Source organism: Drosophila elegans, unplaced genomic scaffold, assembly GCF_018152505.1.
Source record: "Drosophila elegans isolate 14027-0461.03 unplaced genomic scaffold, ASM1815250v1 contig_133, whole genome shotgun sequence".
Taxonomy (NCBI): Eukaryota; Metazoa; Arthropoda; class Insecta; order Diptera; family Drosophilidae; genus Drosophila; species Drosophila elegans.
The window spans coordinates 958,576-980,389 of record NW_024545499.1 but is presented as its reverse complement, the minus strand read 5'-3'; the positions used below and the strand labels follow the sequence as shown (position 1 = coordinate 980,389).

The 21,814-nt window shown below is 40.8% G+C and overlaps 1 protein-coding gene across 4 annotated transcripts in view; it reads left to right on the top strand.

Moving 5' to 3' along the window:
* The window catches only part of LOC108145091 (rap guanine nucleotide exchange factor 4), a 43,635-nt gene that overhangs the window by 20,907 nt on the left and 914 nt on the right, over positions 1–21,814 (top strand). For 2 of the 4 annotated variants that reach the window (XM_017270278.2, XM_017270283.2), the window contains 15 exons: positions 6,259–6,405; positions 10,811–10,862; positions 11,220–11,317; positions 12,125–12,211; positions 12,270–12,411; positions 12,495–12,687; positions 15,651–15,796; positions 16,015–16,159; positions 17,205–17,381; positions 18,020–18,181; positions 19,000–19,361; positions 20,075–20,328; positions 20,388–20,558; positions 20,771–20,904; positions 21,443–21,792. In XM_017270278.2, the coding sequence (XP_017125767.1) occupies positions 6,259–6,405; positions 10,811–10,862; positions 11,220–11,317; positions 12,125–12,211; positions 12,270–12,411; positions 12,495–12,687; positions 15,651–15,796; positions 16,015–16,159; positions 17,205–17,381; positions 18,020–18,181; positions 19,000–19,361; positions 20,075–20,328; positions 20,388–20,558; positions 20,771–20,904; positions 21,443–21,792 (2,620 nt within the window). Of the gene's footprint in view, positions 1–2,995; positions 3,071–6,258; positions 6,406–10,412; positions 10,731–10,810; positions 10,863–11,219; positions 11,318–12,124; positions 12,212–12,269; positions 12,412–12,494; positions 12,688–15,650; positions 15,797–16,014; positions 16,160–17,204; positions 17,382–18,019; positions 18,182–18,999; positions 19,362–20,074; positions 20,329–20,387; positions 20,559–20,770; positions 20,905–21,442; positions 21,793–21,814 lie in introns of those variants that run through there. The other 2 variants (XM_017270281.2, XM_017270280.2) reach the window with 2 other exon arrangements.

Here is a 21,814-nt window from a genome sequence, read left to right as displayed (position 1 = left end):
CAAGCAGGTCAAGAATTTGCTTTATAAATAAAGAAAATGCTTCCAGCATCAATCGGCATCAAAAATTATTTTTCATACGCATAAGTTTAAAACTTTAAGCTTTCTTTTTTAGTGGTTTCAAACGAGAAATCCCCCTCGTACGCCGAAAATAGGACAGGCATTCTAAATGTTGTTTATGCGCCTTTGGATAAATAAAATTCCGTGGTTTTTAATTATGCAGGTAGGAAAATGTTTATCTAACGTCATCGTCGCATGCAACGCGTGGAAATTGAGGCAAGTGTCTAAATCTGGGAAAACTGAGGGCGTGTAAAATGGGGGACATAATAGGCGCGACTCTAACGGTTCTGCGAATATGAAGATAAAATGTAATTTGATAAAACTAATTATATCCTCTTTTGTTGATTTAGACTCATATCATTAGATCATCATTCGGCGAATTAACTTTTTTTTTTATAAACTAATAGGCTGATTAAAGACCACAAACAACCGCAGTTTTTCAAATTAATAACTGATGACCTAATTAGCATAAATTATTATACAAACAAACACAGTCCATGATTTATTTAGACACCTCAAACGAGGAAAGCAAATGGTTTGGTGGATGAGATATGTGGCTTTTGTATGAATGTATCTGGCGGATACGCGCTGTTTGAGCAGCCTGTACTCGCTTTTGTGAGCATTGTGAGCATTGCGAGCAGTCATTGACTTGGTCTGCAAGTCGGCTCTTTGCCTTCACTGTGGGAGGGCAAAATAAATTTAATTACTAGCTCGCAAGAAACAAATGTGGCTAAACAAAACCAAGTGCAAAAACCACCGACATAAAGCATAACTGAAATAAAAGTGTCAAGGTTGTTCAACCCGAACATTAAAGTATTTCGGTTATTTAAAGCCGCAACTGTTCAGGTTGTTTGTGCCATAGAGATTCAAGCTCCCATGCAACACTATCTCATCTGAAATTCCATTAGCACGACCATCAAAGCAAGTCATTCGAACGGCCATCGCCCAATGCTAAGTCCACATCCTTGTTTGCCCAACTGAATTGGCCAGAGTGCCAGCTGCAATGCTAGACAAACTGCAGCAGCAGCAGCAGCAGCAGCAACAACTGTTGCAGCATCGACACCAGCAATTGCAGCTGCAACGGACGGAAGCGTGCTCATATGTGCGTAAATAGTTTTTCAAGCGCGGCAGCGAACAAAAAGTCGACATGGACGTGGGATACTGGACATTTGGCCAAAAACAATGCTGTAGGTGCATGCGGCATGCCCAGGGATCGGGCTAAGGTTTCATTGCCACCATCGCTATCGCCACGCTTGTGGATACGGATATGGATACGCGCATGTACGCCAACATGGATATGGACATGGACATGGCCACGGTCTTGGCCCGAAGCTTTTGCGCGGATTAATTGCATGCATCAAACGACGGCAGAGGCTGTCATAGCGGCCAAATTGGGAAATAAAAACTTTCAGATACACAACAAAGTTTAGATGCCCTTAATGCAAAGCAAATGTGTATCACAAAGTCGTGGATCCATCCAGTATTCCAGTGTATCTTTTTTTGTGACCTATCAACATTTGGTTTAATATGAACTAGCAACTAAGTCTTGCAATATCGATATTGCATTTAGAGCTTGAAGTACCTCTACTTTATTTGTTTGCTACATCTCTCAGAAAGTATTTATTAACGAGAAGCTAAAACATGATCAACATAGCTCCATTATTAACTTTTTTCACAAAAGAGTTAATAGCATAAATAAAAGTTTCTAATTTGATTTAAAATTTAAGGAATTGAAAGATTTGGTTAAAAATGAATGAAATTCCACAAAAAAGTATATAAAAACCTTAAATAATTATAATTCAAAAAAGTGTGAGAATGTAGGGAGAGGGATTTGGTTAAAGTAAAATCACAGGTTTTGTGAAAACGGAATAGGACCCCAAATCAATTTTGAGTATCAGGATTTAGAGAGAGCACTCCTGTAATGAAAATTAAATACAGACATTTAATGCGAAACAGAAGTTCAAAGTTCAAACAGAAATTTTACCTTGCTTTTAATTAAAAGGAATTCAAAGGGCAAGGTGAATCTCGAAATTGTACCATACTCGTATAAATTTACAACATGAGAAGTTCTCAATTTGAATTTTTTGCACTTTTCCCGCCTTTATTCGTGTATAGAATTTCCAAATAATTTAAATAAAGTTTCCTAATCATTGATTATAAATCGAATCCTAATTTTGCTTTCATTTTTGATGGCGAAAACATCGGTGATGTGCGACAGATATGGTCAATTGAGCTGTCATCGCACTCAACGGCCCAAATTGCCAGTCGTTCTTCGTTGCTGCAACACATGTTGCTGTTGGCCACACTCCAGCAACTTGCAACCGGGAGTTGCACATAAGAGGCGGCTTCATGCGGCTGAGTCTCTGCCGGTTCCGCTGATTTTTCTCCAGCTGCTGCTGCCGCCGTCAGTTGGCGGGCTTCAACTTCAATTTCAGTTCGCTGTGCGAGTCGTCACCGTGCGGTTATACGAATGCGAGACGGGCTGGAGTAGTTGCCACTGGAGGCTAGTTGGAAATCAGAGCGGTACGCGACATACGGAACCGGGAATTCGCAAAAAAAAAAAAAAAGAATGTTCAATTGAAGCCCGCCGTGGCACGCTCCCATGTCGTTTATCAATGGCAGCTGTGGAGTGGAATGGCTGCCATATTTTTGGCAGTGCGTGCTGTTGGCTTTTACCTTAGTTAGTGGCAGACCGCTCTTTTGACCTCACGTTCACGACCTGCAATCAAAAGCAGCAGCGACCAACGGACCATACAAAAACATCAACAATTCCATTTAATCCGGGTAACGTGTTTGTATTTTTTTGTGGCTTGTTCATATTTTCAAATGTCGCTCAGCCGAATTTGAATATGCAAAACTGTCCGGCGACTGGCCAAAACCCAGAAACTGAATTCAAGAGGCGGAGGCAGTGAGTGAGTGAGCGAGAGAGAAGTGCGAATGACAAAGAGGGAAAATGTTATTTCGCCGCAGTTGTACGTATAACGTGGAGCAATCAACGCGACATTATGCAAAGGTAAAGGATTGCATTGCAAACCCCACATTTATGTAAAAGATCCAGTGGCGAAAACGAAAACAAGAAAAATGTACGTGCTTGCACACGGCTATAGATAGCAAAACCCATCCGTATATATAAGCTGCAATAACTGTATTTTGCTGATCCATTTATATATATTATATACCATATATATTTCTAAAACGTTTTATTATTTTAGTTCTTGTTATCGGGTTGGATGTCAATCGTGATCGCTTAGAGAATAAGAGCTGGGCTCAGTAAGGATATAGTTCATCCTTGTAGTTTGTACACATATTAGTAGAGTAAAAGGTTATGTTGTATTTGGATTTATGAAGCAAAAATCTCTTCCATTATCCATATTTGCGCACTATTAAAGCTAGGTTATTGAGATTGAATGGACTCTTATGATGTCCAAGACAAGGTTTTATACCCTTGCAGAGGGTATTATATTTTCAGTCAGAAGTGTGCAACGCAGTGAAGGAGACATCTCCGACCCTATAAAGTATATATATTCTTGATTAGCATCACTAGGAGAGTCGATCTAGCCATGTCCGTCTTTCCGTCTGTCCGTCCGTCTGTCCGTTCGTTTCGACGCAAACTAGTCTCTCAGTTTTAAAGCTATCTGCAAAGTTGTGTTTCTATTGCAGGTAGTATATAAGTCGGATCGAGACTGATCGGACGACTATAGCATATAGCTCCCATAGGAACAATCATTAAATGAAATAAATAAAAAAAATTATAACTTTGGTGTTTTTTAATTTTTTTTTTAGTTCTTCTAGATATAATAATGGTTAAATATTTCAGAATTACGGTTTAAATTTCATCAAAATCGGACGACTATAGCATATAGCTCCCATAGGAACAACCGTATAGCTGCCATAGCAACTATCGAATAATTAAGCTGAAAATCATCATAGCTTTAATGTTTTGCATACACGCAAGTAAATCATAATTTTAACGTTTTCAAGAGTATTTAGTTTTTGAAATAGCTGCAAGGGTATATGAACTTCGGCTTGCCGAAGTTTGCTTCCTTTCTTGTTTTTATATTATTTTATTATCACTTCCGGCATCGCAACCTGCAAACTTAAATGGGTGTTGTAAATGTTGATTTTATTGTCAATATTTATTTACCTATATTAAATCGAACGATATATTTAATGCAACTGTGAAAACGGTGAAAGTCCAATTTTAGGACCGTTTTCTCGTCTGTAAGTTTAGATACTTTGGTTTTATATTTTAAAAAATTTGGTACTTAAGATTTACTTTAAAGGTATCATAAAAAAAAAATAGTACTTAAAAAAATAATTAACTTTACAGCTTTGAAGGAAACGTAAAGACATTTATTTGTTTAAAGCCTATTTATAATATTACCATGCACAATGATTTGCATCTAAAGTAGTTACTCAACTTGTTAAAATCAGAGTATAACAACACATTACTCTTGTTAAACTCATTTGTATGTTCGAGTAATAAAATTACATCACGAGCAACAAATTTCATTTCCCCAACTGGCAAACACACAAAGCTGGCAGCTTTCCAAATATTATTGTTTGGGCGGCAAATTCAATTCAGTTCTCGCCGGCTTAAGGAAATTGCAAAAGGGAAATGCTGGTGGACAAATTTCACTTCCCTCCGTCTCTGTCCCTCTGTCGCCCTCTCTCTCTCTCTCTTTCTGTGTCTGTGGGTCAACTTTTAATGCTGCAATAAATTAGAAAGCAATCAAATTTAAAGTGGGCGCGGTGCGGGTCGGGGCGTTGCAGACTCTTTTTGACGCTTGTCAAAAGACAAAAGCCGCAATAAATCAACGAGAAAAGCGAATGAGATTTGCGACTGTGGCGGAGTTGGCCAAAAGAAAAGGTGGCCCAACAGCAGCTGTAATTACCCAGAGCGGGGAATTCATTAAAGTATATTTTATGGTCTCTGTGCGGTGTAATAACTGTGCACACTCGTACCCACTCGCACACACACGTGTTCCAGCCCGCCAGCTAATGTGAGTTTAACAATTTCTGCGGTAGCTCGCAAGTCTTGTTAAGCCAATTACACGGCAGGGCTCCGATTCTGGGATTCTGGGATTCTCGGGTTGGAGTTCCAGTTTCAGTTCCCCGGCCGTCGAATTGGGGCTCGAGTGAGGGCCCTCGGGCCAGCAGCCAAGAACCAAGAAACAGGGCCCAGAACTCCAAGAAGTCTGGTGGGAAAACAAACAGCCCGAACGCAGATGCAGACGCGACTGAAACGCGGGTAATTGAAAATGTCATTGCAATGTTGCGGTTAGACAATTTCAAGTCGCGCTCACATCGGATGGCATTTCCGCTTTTGCTGCATTTCCCGCTTTCTTTTTCGGCGCTCTAGTGCTTCTAGCACCGGTGGTTTTTGCGGTTACAGCGACAATGCAGCGATTACAGCGTTTTAAGCAAATGTTTGTCCGTGTCCCTGCCACCACGAGCAAATTGCGGCCATTTGCGTTAACTGTGTAAAAAGCCAGAGAAATTCAAGCCAAGACTGGAGCAGCCGTCTACCTCAGAATGTTTAAGCTGCACAGCTATATTAAGCAGACTGTTGTCGTGGTTCCGAGCTCCAACTTTGTGATATGCGTCACTTCATTTAGAAGACATTTTGACTAATATTCACGTAGATATGGGAAACAGTTCCCATGACTATATACAGGTGAAATTTATTTGCTGCGATAGATTGATTATAAGTATTATACACATTTTTTTGTTCTTTCTAACGCTTTAAAAGTGAAGTATTCGCTAACTTGTTTAGCAATTTTCGTACGACTTATTTATCTTTTATTATTTAACGAAATGTAATGAATTTCAGTATTAACACAACTTATTCTCAAGTCATTTAAATCAAAGTCAATTTGGCAACCTATTAAACTCCTATATAAAAGGTTTCTGCATTTTAAAAATCTCTAAAAACGCAATGACCTGTTGTTACTTTAAATCTAACTAAAAGGATATTCGAACTTTGTCGTACTTGATTCTATCATTCAACTAATGATTTAAGAGTAGCAAAACAAACACTACTGGTAAACAGCTCTATTTTATGAAATCAAATCCAAATCCGTTCTCTTCTAAGTGTAACATGCCCTTGCAAATGAAACATGCCCTTGAAACTTGAAACACATACTTGTCCCACATTTTAGGCGCCAACTAACTTGATGTTCTGGCCTTGTTTACTTGCAGAGCGCCGTTACACTGTGCAACCTGGGAGTGGGTGCCACATTCGGGGAGTCCGTACTGCACGACTTGCCGCGGGACAGCACTGTGGTGACGAAGACGACCTGCGAACTGCTGCGCGTGGAGCAGCAGGACTTCCGACTCATTTGGGAGGTGAGTTGCTCGAATCGATTTCCACTTTCCACTCCTGCCAAAGGGATCAATCCAGCTGGTCGCTGTCGGTTCCTTTAATGAGCCGCTGAGCATGAGCTGCCAAAATGATATGCAGAAATGCGGCATTCGTGCGTCATTGTCGAAAATATTTAATTAAAATTTCAATTAACATTTAATGATGCTCGTGGGGACGGGCCTGGGCCCAAGACCGTATTTTCCTAATGAAGTTCCAGGCCTAAGCCCAAACACATGGCAAGCAATTTGGTCCTCCGGTGTTAAGTGCTTTGGCTTTGCCGCAGAGTGGGGAATTAAGCCAGGCCAAGTAGTTCTTTGTTTCGCCCTCGTTTATGTGCGGATGGCATTATAGTGTAACGACATTCCTAGGTAGTGCAATGCATTATTTATATCCATGTTGCATGTTCCCGCGCAGTTGAATGGAAAGACAGGACTCGTTTGGATAATTAATTGCAAAGGCTCGCAACTTAGCCAAACTAGTTATTCAGATCGGTTCGATTGGAGGAGTTCCTAACGAGAATGGAATTACATTTGCATTAGGCAAGCCACAAGGCTGGAATGTTGAATGTGGCAAAGCCCCTGACAAAGCATATTTTTGGTTGGCTTACATATGGCAAAATGTAAATATTTGACAGACCCACACAGTCGGCTAGAAGGGCACTGAAGAAAACGGAAGCCACACGCAGCACTTCTTAAATTAAATCAGGCTCAACCATAGAGTGCTCACCATACACGAAATACTTCGATTGGGTAATCAAATCTTTGTCGAGAGGCTAGTGAGAGCTTCCCACTTTATTTCTGCCAGTGCCCGGATGCAAAAGTCGATGTGAATTTCTGTGTTAAAGTCGGAGACCCCACTAACAATGCCATTCAGCCGAGGGCCCAAAGTCATCCCCTGCGGCAGCCACAAAAGGTATAAAAGGTAAAGACCCCCAACCCAGAATTAGTGAGGGACGTGTGTTTACCTTATTTGTTTGGTGGAGGAAAAACGAGCAGGAGCCAAACCTCAAATTGGGGCACACACTATTTGGCAACATTATGCCAACATTGGCTTACCGAAAGGCAGCTCCAGTTGAACCGAACGATAACAAAGTAGCTGCTACAGCAGAAGGCCACCACATGTCACGTATACGCAGTGTGCAACAATGGACTGAAAGTGGGCGGTGGATGCTGTGGATGCAGTACCAGGACCATAAAAATGCGACTGGCACTGCGTAAATGCGATAAAATCGGGGGAGAATCGGAAGGGAATAGGACAAATATTCCAAAGAGTCTAAAGGATATAAGCCATTGAGTTCATGGAACTTGTCATCCTTGGCTCCGCCCGCCCACTTTGGCCCTTGGCAAAGTCGAGCATTTGATTTGTGCGCAAATATTTGCTCGAGTGGGCAAATTGAAAATGTCAGTGAAAGCATTGTGGTCCCATGTGGCGGGTGAAAGGGAATTTCGGGTTAATTACCAGTCTCATTTCCCCGAAACCTATAGGTCCCAAAAGTGAATACCAAACCAACTAGCAACTACCAGCCACTTACCATTCAAAGGCTGCCAATTATTCCGGACAAGCGTTTCAGCAATCCCCTTTGGATTGGCATTGGGATTGCGATTTGGATTGCGATTTCGTTTGCGATTGGAATTGGAATTGGAAAAATGTAGTCGGATGTAAGTCTTGCATGGCCGCCTGGGCGTCGCGTAATCAATGGCGGAAATTACTCTTGGCACCTGCGGTAAATTCTGGATTGCTGCTGAGTATGCGAATATAACGCAATTGGCGGATACCTAATGCGATTCAATGCCAATTGATTGCTAAATATTTGCATTTAATTTCGAGCGATTTTCGTCGCTCCCCAAATGCCGTTCTAGCCGCCGATGCAACCAGGGCATTGCCAAACATGTGGTCTGCGTAATATCCAGCCCATAAATATTGTAGCCGACTCTATTGAGAGCCCCGTGACTGCATGCACAGTTGCATTTCCATGGCCACTGGGTTATTTATTTATGCACAAACACAAGTTGCACATGGTAACCCACAAGGGAGCTGCTTTCGGAGTGGAGAGGGGAGAGGGCAGAGTGGATGAACAGGGATCACTAAAGGATTTCGGACACAAATTTACTTGAGTCATCAAAGTGCATGCTGCACCGCTCAATTTATATTTCATCAATGTTGTGAGCACTGTTCAATGAACACACTTCTTGGTAAATCCACCGGATTTACTCAAAAGTCTGCTCAATCAGCACTCCTTTGGTGATGCTTTCCACAGATTTCCTTTTGGTTAAGTTGCAAGAGGCAAACAATAATGCCTGTGTTATTGCAGATTATTGTGTTCCATCGTTTCACCAATCTACCAAGAAAACCTTTCTTATATTTCCTCAAAAGATTTTTCGATTAATAGTTTGTTTAAATAAAAGTTCAAAAGTTACTTGCAACATCATCTTTTAAAGTCAAGCGATTAAGATAAACTGGTCCAACTTTAGTCAAACTCGTCTCAACGCCTTAAAAATACCATAAGCGGGAGTGTTATAATGTTATTTATTTGTTTTATAATCATAAAATATTAAGAGCGGCCAGGACCAAGTGTCAGTCAAGTGATTTGACATACTTTCTTCAAGCAAAACAGTTAAAAGTTTTAAGCAAATAGCCACAATTTATAATTTGCATTGTGGAGTTTAGAGAAGAATGCATAGTAAATACACATTTGATGCACTCAGAAAACTAGATTCATTGAATTAAGGAAAACATGGCCTAATTTTGGGAATAACTGCCTTTATTTTGTGCTTTTCATACAACATTTAGGAAAATATGACCTAAAACTAAGTTGAAGGCCATAATTCCCTTCAGTGTCGTTTTAGGTCATGTTTTCTTAAATTTTGTATGAATGACTTAAATTTAAGGCAATTATTCCCAAATTAAGGCCATTTTTCCTAAAAATAGTTCATGTTTTCCTTAATTCTAGTCTTCGGAGAGTATGGATATCCTTTGCCGTTGATGCTGACCTGAATATATTTCTCTCCTCCTTGTTACTTACAATTTTCTTTGTGTTTCAATACAAAGAAGTATTGGTATCGCTTCGAGTACCTGGCACAAAACACTATTTTTAGCCCATTTAAATGTTTTTAATGAAGCGCCACAATACCCGTTGTGGGGTTTCCAGTCAACAGCAGTGCAAAGTTTCCTAAAAATAAAAAAACTCGTTAGAAAACATCACGGTTCAATTAATGTGTTTGACAATCAAGACGAAGGCGCGCCAACCCCTCCAACCCCCTCTAGCCCCCAACCCTTTCTACGCCCACCCAGTGGGTGGCACTCATTTCGGCTTGCTGTGCGTTTGATAAGCAAAGCGAGTTCAATTTGCGTTGACGACGACGCCAACGCAGCGTTTGTCGCTTATCGGCGGACGGAACCTCAAGTGTTGCCAGGCATCTTGGCTTCGATGTTAACCCATTTCCAACTAATGGTACTCATGGGGCACAGAAAACCGAATAAAACAAGCAAACAAACTGTTAGCAACCGGTTAAAATTTTAAAAAATATTTTAAGACACAATTTTCGAACATCTTGGCAACAAAAATGTTCGAAAAGTTTACATAGAAACCTCACAATCAAGAAATATTACAGCAAAGATGAAAAAATTATAAGTGAAAAGGTCTTTATCCCTTATCCAAAAATTTTGACCTAAAGCCCTTAACTCAACGAACTAAAAATTTTATATGGCAGAAGAAAATTATTCAAGGCATTCATGCCTAAGGATTTTTATTTTGTTCTTTCAAAACTTAAGTTATTTCAACGAGGTCATGCTGACTTTTTGTACTGCCCCAAACTCAATAGCTGCTAAAGACTTGCTATTATTAATAAGAGTCAATACAAAAGCACTCAGGTTAGTTAGAAACATGAGCAATCCAGGGGCTTCGGCAACCCTTCTTTCTGATAAGTAATTGCAAACAACGAGGCGTTCAACTGTTTGTCAACTCTGTGACGCTACCAGTTTGCGAAGAAGCGTTTGGCAGCAATTACCTGCGAGCCCGAACTCTGCGAACTGCAGAGCCAAGTGAAAGTCAACCCACATCCGCATGGCAGCTGGCCAGCAGCGCTGGTCCGCCCAGATTGTGGCCGGCGGTGACCTGGCCCCCGGCGTCCTCCTGCTCCGCTACCGACGTCACAGCGGTGGGAATGGGGAGGGGGAGGGGCAGGCGGCGGCCACAGTCGGAGCCACCAAGGCCACAGCTGGCGCCACTTCCGCCGCCGTCAAGCGGCGAAGGCGACTGGAGCGTGGGCTCATGGCGCGTCCGCAGTCGACGGCTTTTGAAATGAGCAACGTAATTGGAATCCACCAGTGCTAGGACTTCGCAACAAAAGGCAGGCACAGACTAATAAACATTTACGCTTTTCATTGCAGAAAAATAAGGAGTTGATGAATGACATTTTCACCAATTGCAAATTGAAGAACGGTACGTAAACAATAATAATACCATCATAATTCTTTGTATGACTAACATTGGTCGCACAAAGCTCATATCGGTGATTAATGTAAGGTCTCGCTATGTTTTTTTGAACAAAATATTTATTGCTTTATCAAAAGTCATTGCTTTGAGTAATTACAATTATTTGTTTTTGACTGACTTTATGATTAAAATATTAAATGAAATTCAGCTTTTTCATCATCATTTAGTAATTGAGACAAAACAGTCGAGTACTCGAACTACTGCTGTCTGGGCCCATAAATTGAATAGCAAATTAAACGCAAATTAAACAAGCTATTCATTTGGAATAACAACAATTAATTAACACCATGTCCGCGTTTTTAGGTTTTGGTCCCACCGTACAAGCAGCAGCAGCAGCCACATCGCCCACCAAGCGACCTCTCAGCCCCGACCATCCCAACCCAGCGCTGCCCATTACCGAGGTAAGCTTAAAGTACTACACTGAAAAAAATGGTATAATAATTAATATATTGAATTGAAGAAGTTGTAATTAATGTTCGAACTAAATAACAAATTATAAATTTAAATGCATTTTGCTTAAGTTAAATATGGTTTAAATTAATTTTTAGATATTAAAAATATTTTAAAAATTGTCAGCTAAAACATTTACAAGTTTTAAAATACTTAAAACAGCAATGGATTAAAATTATAAAATTAAATATTATATAAAGCGTATTAAAGTGCATGATTTAATATTAAAATAGTTTACTTAGTGTGAAAAAAATTAAAATAGTTCCCATTTGACTTAAATGTATTTGGTTTTAGTGAAATATGGTTTAAATTTAAATTTAATTTTTAGATATAAAAACAATTCAAAAATAGTCAAATAAAACATTTACAATTTTAATTAACTAAAAAAAGAAATGGATAAAAATCAAAGCATAACATATTTAAAAGGGGTAGAAAATATATGGGCTAACTACGAATTTTTACCAGTGCACAACAAAACAAGCCAGCAGAAAAGCCACCTGAAACTCACATAAATATTATAAATGTTATGTCCTGACATTGACGACGACAAATGAGTTAATTTGCTGCTCCAGAGGCTGTCAAGGGAATTACAAAATATTTATGTGTTATTCATGAGTGCGGATGGGGGGAAAGGTCTCTTTAGGGACATTTGCTCTGGCTTTGACGTTTGGCCGTAACTTCGGTTAGGTGCTGGACTTTCGGGTGGTGAAATTAAAGAAATTTTAAGTGCGAAGAGCCTTTGAACGTTTCCTTTGCAGACGCCGAGTCCGGCTATGAACCGTATGGGCTGGGCCCTACGCACTCTACTCGTCGCCGACAACTCCAGCTGTCTGAAGGATCGCAAGGTGAGTGTGTGAGGTGGGAATGGTGGCCTTTGCAATGCTAATTAACCCGCCCGACCAGGTCTCCGGCAAGCTAATCCGCAAGTGCGCCCCCGGCACCGAGCTCGTCGACTGGCTGGTCAACCTCTCGCCCATCGTCCATACCCGCGCCCAGGCGGCGGGCATGTGGCAGGCCCTAGTCGAGGAAGGAGTTCTCGCACACGGTGAGTCATCGTCCTCGTCATCGCCAATTTTGGGATGCTCCATTGGCCTGTGCCAATTGATCACTAATTTTACTCATTCGCAGTCAACAAGGAGCAGCCGTTCAAGGACAAGTGCTTTCTGTACCGCTTTCGCCTGGACGAGGAGGGCGGAACGGCGGCAGCGGGAGTGCCCCAGGCAGAGGATCTCGGAGCGGCCAACGAGCACATCCGCGAGGCACTGAGCGCACTCTTCCAGCGCGGTCCGGACGCCACACTGCGCATGATATTGCGCAAACCGTAAGTACCACAGTGCGGAGTAGATGTGCATGTCAGTGCACGCAGAGTGAAAGGCCGAAATCAAGTTAGGCAATTATGACAGTTATGACTTCCATTACTATTACTGTATTTATGCTATGAATTCTTGAATACATGAAATCAAAGTAGCCCCGGTTTATGCGATACAGACGAATACATGAAATGATAAAAGCAGAGATAAAAGTCGTGTAAAGTTAAGCCCCAACTAAGTCACCATTTCACGAATTTGGTTGGAATTCATAGTCAAGTTTCGTGAAATAGTGCTTATGCACGTATTTCCCCATTTCATGAAATGATTGCATGAAATGACTATCGCATAAACCACTAACCATACAACATATAGACTGGTCATTTCATACGACGCATTTGGACACAAAAATTCGGACCGCGGAAGGTCCACCGCTCTCACAGCAGCAGGTCCATGCACTTCGTGTGCGTTCGGGTTTTTTACTCTCTCATTCTTATTCTCATTTTTATGCTCGCGCACTCATTGCACGAGTTCAGTCGTTCAGTCGCAGAGAGGCGCTTTTGAAGAAGGCTGCCCTGCGCTTGAATTCGTCTTTGTATGTATGCGTGATCATGCATTCTCATACACGGGAGCATGTGTGCGTTTATTTCATTTCGGCGCATCAAGAATATTTTGTCTTTTGCCACTTTTCAAACTTGGTACCCTAAGAATATGGGCGTATTTACTATTGGGTTATGATATAAATATTAATATTATATGTTACAATATATTTTTTTAATATTTCAGCATACATTTTATTTTTGTTTACAAATTCAAATCAGTGGTAGCAGTAAAATGTTTTACATATATGTATGTATTCGAATTTATAGAAATCAGTCCACTGAGATCGGAACAGGGCATATCGCAGTCGTGTCACTTGAAACACCGACTGCTCTTCAGTGGTTGAGAAAACTTCAAACTAAATCAATTCTTGTCGATGTTTTGCGAGCGGTTGGTGCCTGCATACCCTACCGACGATTGCTTTTAAGGGGAGCTGGCTTTTAGGACACTTGTTTTAAATGATATGTTTAGTGATCTTTGGTTGATTTATTTTTTAATGATTCGCAGTGTTATTTTAATTTAATATAAACAAGTAATAAATAATAAAATACTTTTTATATTTTTGAAAATTTAAATGGAACAAATATAAAAATCCACATTTTTTTAATGATAATAATTTATTTTAATGATTATAATTTTAGATTTTAATTGTACCAATATCTTGAATTTTAACGAATTGTTTAAAGACAATTAAAATAACACTGCGAATCATTAAAAAATAAATCAACCAAAGATCACTAAACATATCATTTAAAACAAGTGTCCTAAAAGCCAGCTCCCCTTAAAAGCAATCGTCGGTAGGGTATGCAGGCACCAACCGCTCGCAAAACATCGACAAGAATTGATTTAGTTTGAAGTTTTCTCAACCACTGAAGAGCAGTCGGTGTTTCAAGTGACACGACTGCGATATGCCCTGTTCCGATCTCAGTGGACTGATTTCTATAAATTCGAATACATACATATATGTAAAACATTTTACTGCTACCACTGATTTGAATTTGTAAACAAAAATAAAATGTATGCTGAAATATTAAAAAAATATATTGTAACATATAATATTAATATTTATATCATAACCCAATAGTAAATACGCCCATATTCTTAGGGTACCAAGTTTGAAAAGTGGCAAAAGACAAAATATTCTTGATGCGCCGAAATGAAATAAACGCACACATGCTCCCGTGTATGAGAATGCATGATCACGCATTCATACAAAGACGAATTCAAGCGCAGGGCAGCCTTCTTCAAAAAGCGCCTCTCTGCGACTAAACGACTGAACTCGTGCAATGAGTGCGCGAGCATAAAAATGAGAATAAGAATGAGAGAGTAAAAAACCCGAACGCACACGAAGTGCATGGACCTGCTGCTGTGAGAGCGGTGGACCTTCCGCGGTCCGTTTTTTTGTGTCCAAATGCGTCGTATGAAATGACCAGTCTATATGTTGTATGGTTAGTGCATAAACGCAGTATATGTTTTTGCTATGAATTCATGAAATGATTGCATGAAATGGCTATCGCATAAACGCAGTATATGTTTATGATATGAATTGCACGAATTCTGGAATGCCCCTGTTTATGCGATACAGACAAATTCGTGAAATAATATTAGCACAATTCATAGGCAACTTTACGTGCACATACGTTTTTCTCTATTTCATGAAATGATTGATTGCAAGGGACATCTTAAAAACACAGTGACCGACACGGACATTTAATCTGCGTCACATCTATTAATGACTTGAAAAGTAATTTACGTCCAAAAGGAAAATCTTTTAGATAGAACATCAGTTTTTAAATTTTGTTTTGGCATATGAACACCAAAATTAAAATAAACCAATAATACAATTTAATTAAAATAAACGAAATCCTATTCTCCCGTTTATGGTATGTGCATTCGTGCATTTAAAGATAAGAATAATACAATTTTTGTTTAAAACGAGTTTAAGGGTCTGCGTATTGGATTCAAATTGAGCTATGATCTAATTTTTTTGTAATTTTGGAGACCATATTCTAGTCCCCAAAACTAAATAATTAATTACTTTCGTTTTCGAAGACATTTTTTGCACACCAAATTCATAAATAAGATGTGATAGTAAGATTTTTGTATTACGACCACACATAGGTTATATACTCACTGTCAAATAAAGATGAAACTGAATAAAAAAATAGACCTGTTCCAGATCCCACTTGGGATCTCGGAATCAACAAGAAATTTGTATCCAGGAAGCTCTAACTAGTTTATTACCTTGCCTTTCGAACAATAACTTCTTATTGCTTTTTTAGTTTTTAAGAGTGAAACCATAAAGTTTCTAATAAAAATATTTTACGTTTTTTTTTTATATTTATTGATGGTAAATTCGATTTTCGCTATCTTTCAGCTCACACGAAAGGACATCGGAGGAACTGGAGCTGGTCTTCGAGGAACTGGTCCACATCGCCGCCCTCTCCCATTTGTCGACCAGCATCAAGCGGGAGCTGTCGTCGATTTTCGTGTTCGAGGCTCATGCCCAGGCGGGTACAATATGTGAGTATTGTATAACTCCCTAGAATGGGGAGATGTTATTTTCAAAGAGGGAAGAAAGTTGTGGAAACTTTTTAATTAAACCCCAGTCAATTCTGTCTCAGTAAACGGGTCAGCCATTTAAGCTAGCCCAATGCAGCAGATTCGAGACTTATAAGCACCAATAACGAATTTTATCCCTTAACACGGTTAACCCATTACGACCATGGAAACCAAAACAGTGTTTAATCAAGGCGACGAAGGACGCTCCTGGTACATCTTACTCAAGGGATCTGTGGATGTTGTGATACACGGCAAGGGAACTGTTGCCACACTGAAGACTGGCGATGATTTCGGCAAACTGGCCTTGATAAACGACGCACCCAGGTGAGTAATGGAAAATCCAGGCAATCCGTCAGTTAGGAGTGTCATTGCCAATTGAATCGTTTTCATTGTGCAATTCTTAAATGGCGGGGCCATCTTTAGCCGACTGAAACTTTTGAGAAAGCGTCTGTATGTTGGGTCTTTCTCTGGCCCTTCTGGCCCTTCTGGCCTCCCATTTTCTATGGCCAAACAGCCACAATGGCCTGGATAATAGTTCAGACGGAGCACTTGGTGCAACGGACGAGATAACCGGCAACAACCTCCACAACAGCGACAGATAACAAGCGGCATTGTGTGCCATTTTAAGGCAAACAATTGAAAATTGAAACAAAATATTAGCCAAGGCCCATGTCCAATTTGTAAGCCATTTCCTGAGCTGTCGCTTGAGCGGACTGCAAAGGAAGGGAACTATCAAAGAGTTGCTAAAGAATGGAACTCGTTTCTATTGTTTGATATCAAAGAGGGCTATAGCTCTTTACACATAGAGGAAAATCAACTCAAGCGATGGAAAGTGCTACCTATATGCAGTACAAACATGAGCCATACACCCTATTAATTAATAAGTGTGCATTCCGTTTTTAATACTCAAATTTGAAAGATAACTGGGTTAAGCTGCCATCCAGATTTTCGGTTAATTAAAATTGTCTGAGAGCTTGTTTGCCTTCAACAAATATAATAATGCGCGCTGCCGGGAATCGCGCTCATATCATTCCTCTGGTAAATAATTCCGCATATCGATTGAGTTCATTTGCCAACTGCAGGTTGTTGCTTGGTTTGGATTGTTGGTTGCTGCCGCTGAAATCCAATTTGAAATATTTTCCGACTCTGTTGTGGCCGACTCAAAAGCTGTGCATACCATCAAACGCATCCGGTTTCCATATTTATAGCTATTTATGCGACCACGCATTTATTGCAGTTATTTCACCCATTGAGTGCGGTTTGCTGGGTAATGTAAATTTGTTTTTTGGAAACTCACACCCTTTAATGAGTACATTTCCTCTGAATGCCATTCAAGAGATTGCTAATTATTTCCTCAACTTTTCGACAGAGCTGCTACCATTGTCCTCAAGGAGAACAATTGCCACTTGCTGCGCGTGGACAAGGAACACTTCAACCGGATACTGCGCGATGTGGAGGCCAATACCCTGAGACTGCAGGAGCACGGCAAGGATGTTTTAGTGCTCGAGCGCGTGGCCAAGCAACGTGGACAGCATTCGGCATTTAAGTGAGTGTCTAATCAATTTTTAATGCTCCTTCAAATTTAATTGAGACTCGCAGACGGCCTTTGATTTAATGTGTCGAGAGTTGGTTTTTACGGCCGCAATCCGCCCCCATTTTATCGACTAATTAACCAATTGTCCAACGTTAAACCATATGTTTTTAATTAACAAACATTAATGAAGTAAAAGTAATTTTTTTAAAATTTATTTGTACTAGATATTGCTAATACAAACGTAAAACATACATATATTGCAAATATTTTAAATTGTGTAGTCTGAGAATTGACCAAACTATAATGAAAAAAAAATACTCGACAATATTAATTTCTAACAAATAAAAACATATATTTGCCAAGTAAGAATTTTCTAATTATTTTAATAATTTGTATCTAAGTAATAATACAATGCCTTTTGGACCGAACCACTAAAAACAACAGTTACTTTGGTGCAAGGCCTATTGACATTATATTATCTTATTAGAGATTTATCTTAGCATATTTATATATATAAATATATATATTATAGCTCAGATATATAACGTTCTGCGTACCAATGAAACAAACAAAAGATAAATAATTAAAAAAAAACTAATTAAACAAATATGCTTAGATAAGTATCTATTAAAATTTGTTTTTCTACGTAGATACACGGTAATGTCGGGCACTCCGGCCAAGATGCTGGAGCACCTGCTGGAGACGCGACTGGGCCAGTCGGTCGGCGGAATGGACCCCTTTCTGGACGACTTTCTGCTCACGCACATTGTATTCATGCCCGTCGTGCAGCTGGTTGATGAATTGGCCAACTAATATCCTTTTTAAACAAAAAAAAATCACTGAAATCATTTTTTAAAGCCTGTTTGTCAGTTTTTGGCGATTCCAGCCACGTCTCAGAAATTTATCTGCGGTTTGAACCCCTTTAAATTCCCCTGTAGAGCATGTAGCGTTTCCAAGGTCCGTTTAGCTAGGTTCTCCTCGCTCAGTGTTGCACTTTAGAATTGCACCAAAAAAAAAACCCTCTTTCGGACTAGTCCATCTCGTGCCCGAGTCACGTTCCCATGGGTGGGAACACGAATCGTTTCCACAGCGACAGTTTAAGTGCCGGCAGCACGCAATCCTCTACACATGACCCCGATCCCGGCCAGCGGGTGTGGACGCGGATGTGCGGAACATTCGGGTGGCTTTTCGGTCTCAAGTGTAGCAGAAAATGCTAACGAGCAACACTTCCGTTTCGGCGCTGGCAGAACAATCCAACTTCAGGCGAAACAAAAGCCACAATGATGACTTGGGTCAGCATTTTCGGAATGCTTCTTTGGGGGGTTTGGCAGGTGGGGGGGCGAAAAGTCTGCTCAATGATGCCTGAAACTAATCTCACAATCTGCATCGAAATACGTGATGAGTTTAATAAGCAGGCACGACTGAGAAACAAGTTTAGGAGAAATGCGGCAGAGAAATCAATAACCAGATTCCCCAAGTCGCAAACCCTGCTTTGGGTCCAACTGACCCCGTTTGGCAAAGTTGTAGGCAAAGTTCCTCAGGACAGAGGTATTTGGGACCCAGAAAATCCCTCACTTAATCCGTTTTTCCACCCCAAATGAAATTGGTTTCCACCTTAACCGCCGTGCACCTTCCATTGCGATGCCCATGAGGACGCCCAGACGCCCGAGGATCGCGAGTACATAATCAACTTCAAGAAGCGCGTGATCCAGTTCATGCAGAAGTGGGTCATGGCCGTGCGGCACGCGGCCTTCGAGGAGCCCAGCGTCTGCGACTTCATCGAGGACCTGGCCGCCGAGGTGGAGGCCGATCCCGACCTGAACGAGGAGACCAGCATCGTGCACAACGTGCTCACCCAGATGGCGCGCTACCAGGAGGACCGCAACCAGAACGCCGGTCAGAAGTGGAAGCTGCCGCCCAACGGCCAGCCCATCTGCCTGTTCAGCGGCAACGCGACGCCCGCGAAGACGGTCATTCGGCCTGACGATGACAGTAAGTGCACTTCCGATATATCATATCAGAGACATCCTAATCAATTCTAAAGCGAAAAAACGCATATTTTTATGAATTTTTTGAGGCGACATTTATTATTTTATTTTAATTTAAATACATTTTAATTTACAGATTTTAAAGAATAGATTTTCAAATAAAAATTTTGTCATTAAAAAATGAAAAAACAAAAGGTGTTCGTGATTACCTGCTGATTTGAGTTCTGATGTTCACGACATACGAAATAGACATTTTCGGCTATATCGATTTTAAGTTATTCATACGTGAAAAATCTGTTAGCACGTTTGACTTAAAATTTGTATTAAATATTCTCAACATATTGTTGATTTTTTTTTTAAACTATAAAACCTTACTCCCCCTTTCTTGAAGAAAACTACTAAGCATTGTAAAGCCAAATGTAAAGTAATTAGGCAAATGTCTCAGAGAGACTGCCACTGGAAACCCTACAGTTTAGACAAATTTTTAAAAAGTTTAATTGCAAACAAATATAAATTTTAACACATATGTATTAAAGGAAGTGCCGATCAATAAATCACTGCTTTCGGGCCAGCATTCACAACACATTCGCAGCAACCAAAACACATTTGTGGTTGAATTTAGATCAACCGATCTGTTGGCGATATATAATATTTTGTGTTTCTGCTTTAATATTAATCATTAATAATTCTGGTTACTAAAATCCATTTGGTTTTCAGTCATTTTCCGCGTCTATTGCGCCGACCACACCTACTGCACCCTGCGATTCCCCATGCACACCACGGCGGAGCTCATAAAGGCGTGTGCCGCCGACAAGCTGCAGCTGAACCGGGGTCCCGAGGACCTCGTCCTCGTGGAGGTGAAGTCGAACGGGGAGCGCTCAGTGTTCAAGGACAACGACGTCAGCATACCAACGGGTCTGTCGCTCAACGGCCGCCTGTTTGTCTCCGTCAAGGATCACCTGGACGCCCTGGTAAGCGATTGCCAGTGCAGTTGGAACGGGGCCATTTGTTAACCTCGTTGAGTTTACAGACCCAGCTGCAGGAGCAGGAATGCCCCACCGAGGGCGTGGACATCGACCTCGAGATACTGAGCACCAAGGAGCTGGCCTACCACATCACCCTGTTCGAGTGGGACCTGTTCTGGGCCGTTCATGAATACGAATTGCTCTACCACACCTTCGGGCGGCATCACTTTGGCAAGGTAAGAGGGCCAACTTTTGCCAAAAAGTCTCGAAAGTCTCGTTTGGGTAATTAGCCTGCCAGACACTGACCGCAAAGCTGTTGCCATTTGTCATCTGCCTGCAAATTAAGTTAGCTCTGAGTTTTGCCACTCGAAGTAATTAAAGACGGCCCGAAACTATTTGACTAAACTTTCTCGCATCGATCAAATTTCCCCATCTCCCCACCCCACAGATCACGGCCAACTTGGATGTCTTTCTGCGTCGCTTCAACGAGGTCCAGTACTGGATTGTCACCGAACTGGTGTCCACGCCAAGCCTGAGTAAACGCGTGGGTCTGGTCCGGAAGTTCATTAAGCTGGCCGCCTAGTAAGTAATGGAAATAAATTCTTCAGATAAAATATTCGTCAAATTTATTCAATTTAATTTATTTTTGCACAAAGACTAAATGTAAAAGAGAGTGGAAAGCTTTATTGACCATTTTAAATAGTGTGGGATGTTTTTTTGTCAATTAAGAGTGTACAAATGCTCGCATCAACAGAAAAATCAATCTACCTATTTTATTGATGGCATAATCTTCAACTTAAATGATCATATAGCTAGATCCACCACATTTAAAGTGCTATATGCCTTAGTATCATATACGGTTCTTATTTTTTGTTAATGTCTTTAAGGCAAGCCAAAGTCTTTCACATATACAACATAATTAAAGGTGACTTATACTCATGTTAAAATGTTGCATACCTGAACAGCGTTTTTTTTGCTTAGAAAGATGTTTTTAAAGACTCCAAAATTAAGCTGTAGTTGCTTATATACATTATATAAATGTGATTCTCTAGAAGTTCATAAAAGAAAGAAAGCAAAATATACCTTATAGACTAACGCACAATGTTTATCCCGATTCCAGCTGCAAGGAATACCAGAACTTGAACGCCTTCTTCGCCGTGGTAATGGGCCTGTCCAATATGGCAGTGTCCCGGCTGCAGCAGACCTGGGAGAAGATCCCGTCGAAGTTCCGGAAGATCTTCCAGGAGTTCGAGGCCCTGATCGACCCCAGTCGCAACCACAGGGCGTACCGCGTATTCGTGGGCAAGCTGCAGCCGCCGCTGATCCCGTTCATGCCGCTCCTGCTCAAGGACATGACCTTCGCCCACGAGGGCAACAAGACCAGCCTGGACGGCCTGGTGAACTTCGAGAAGATGCACATGATGGCCCAGACGATGCGCACCATCCGCTTCTGTCGCTCCCGGAGTTTGGGTAAGACAGCCCACCATCCCAC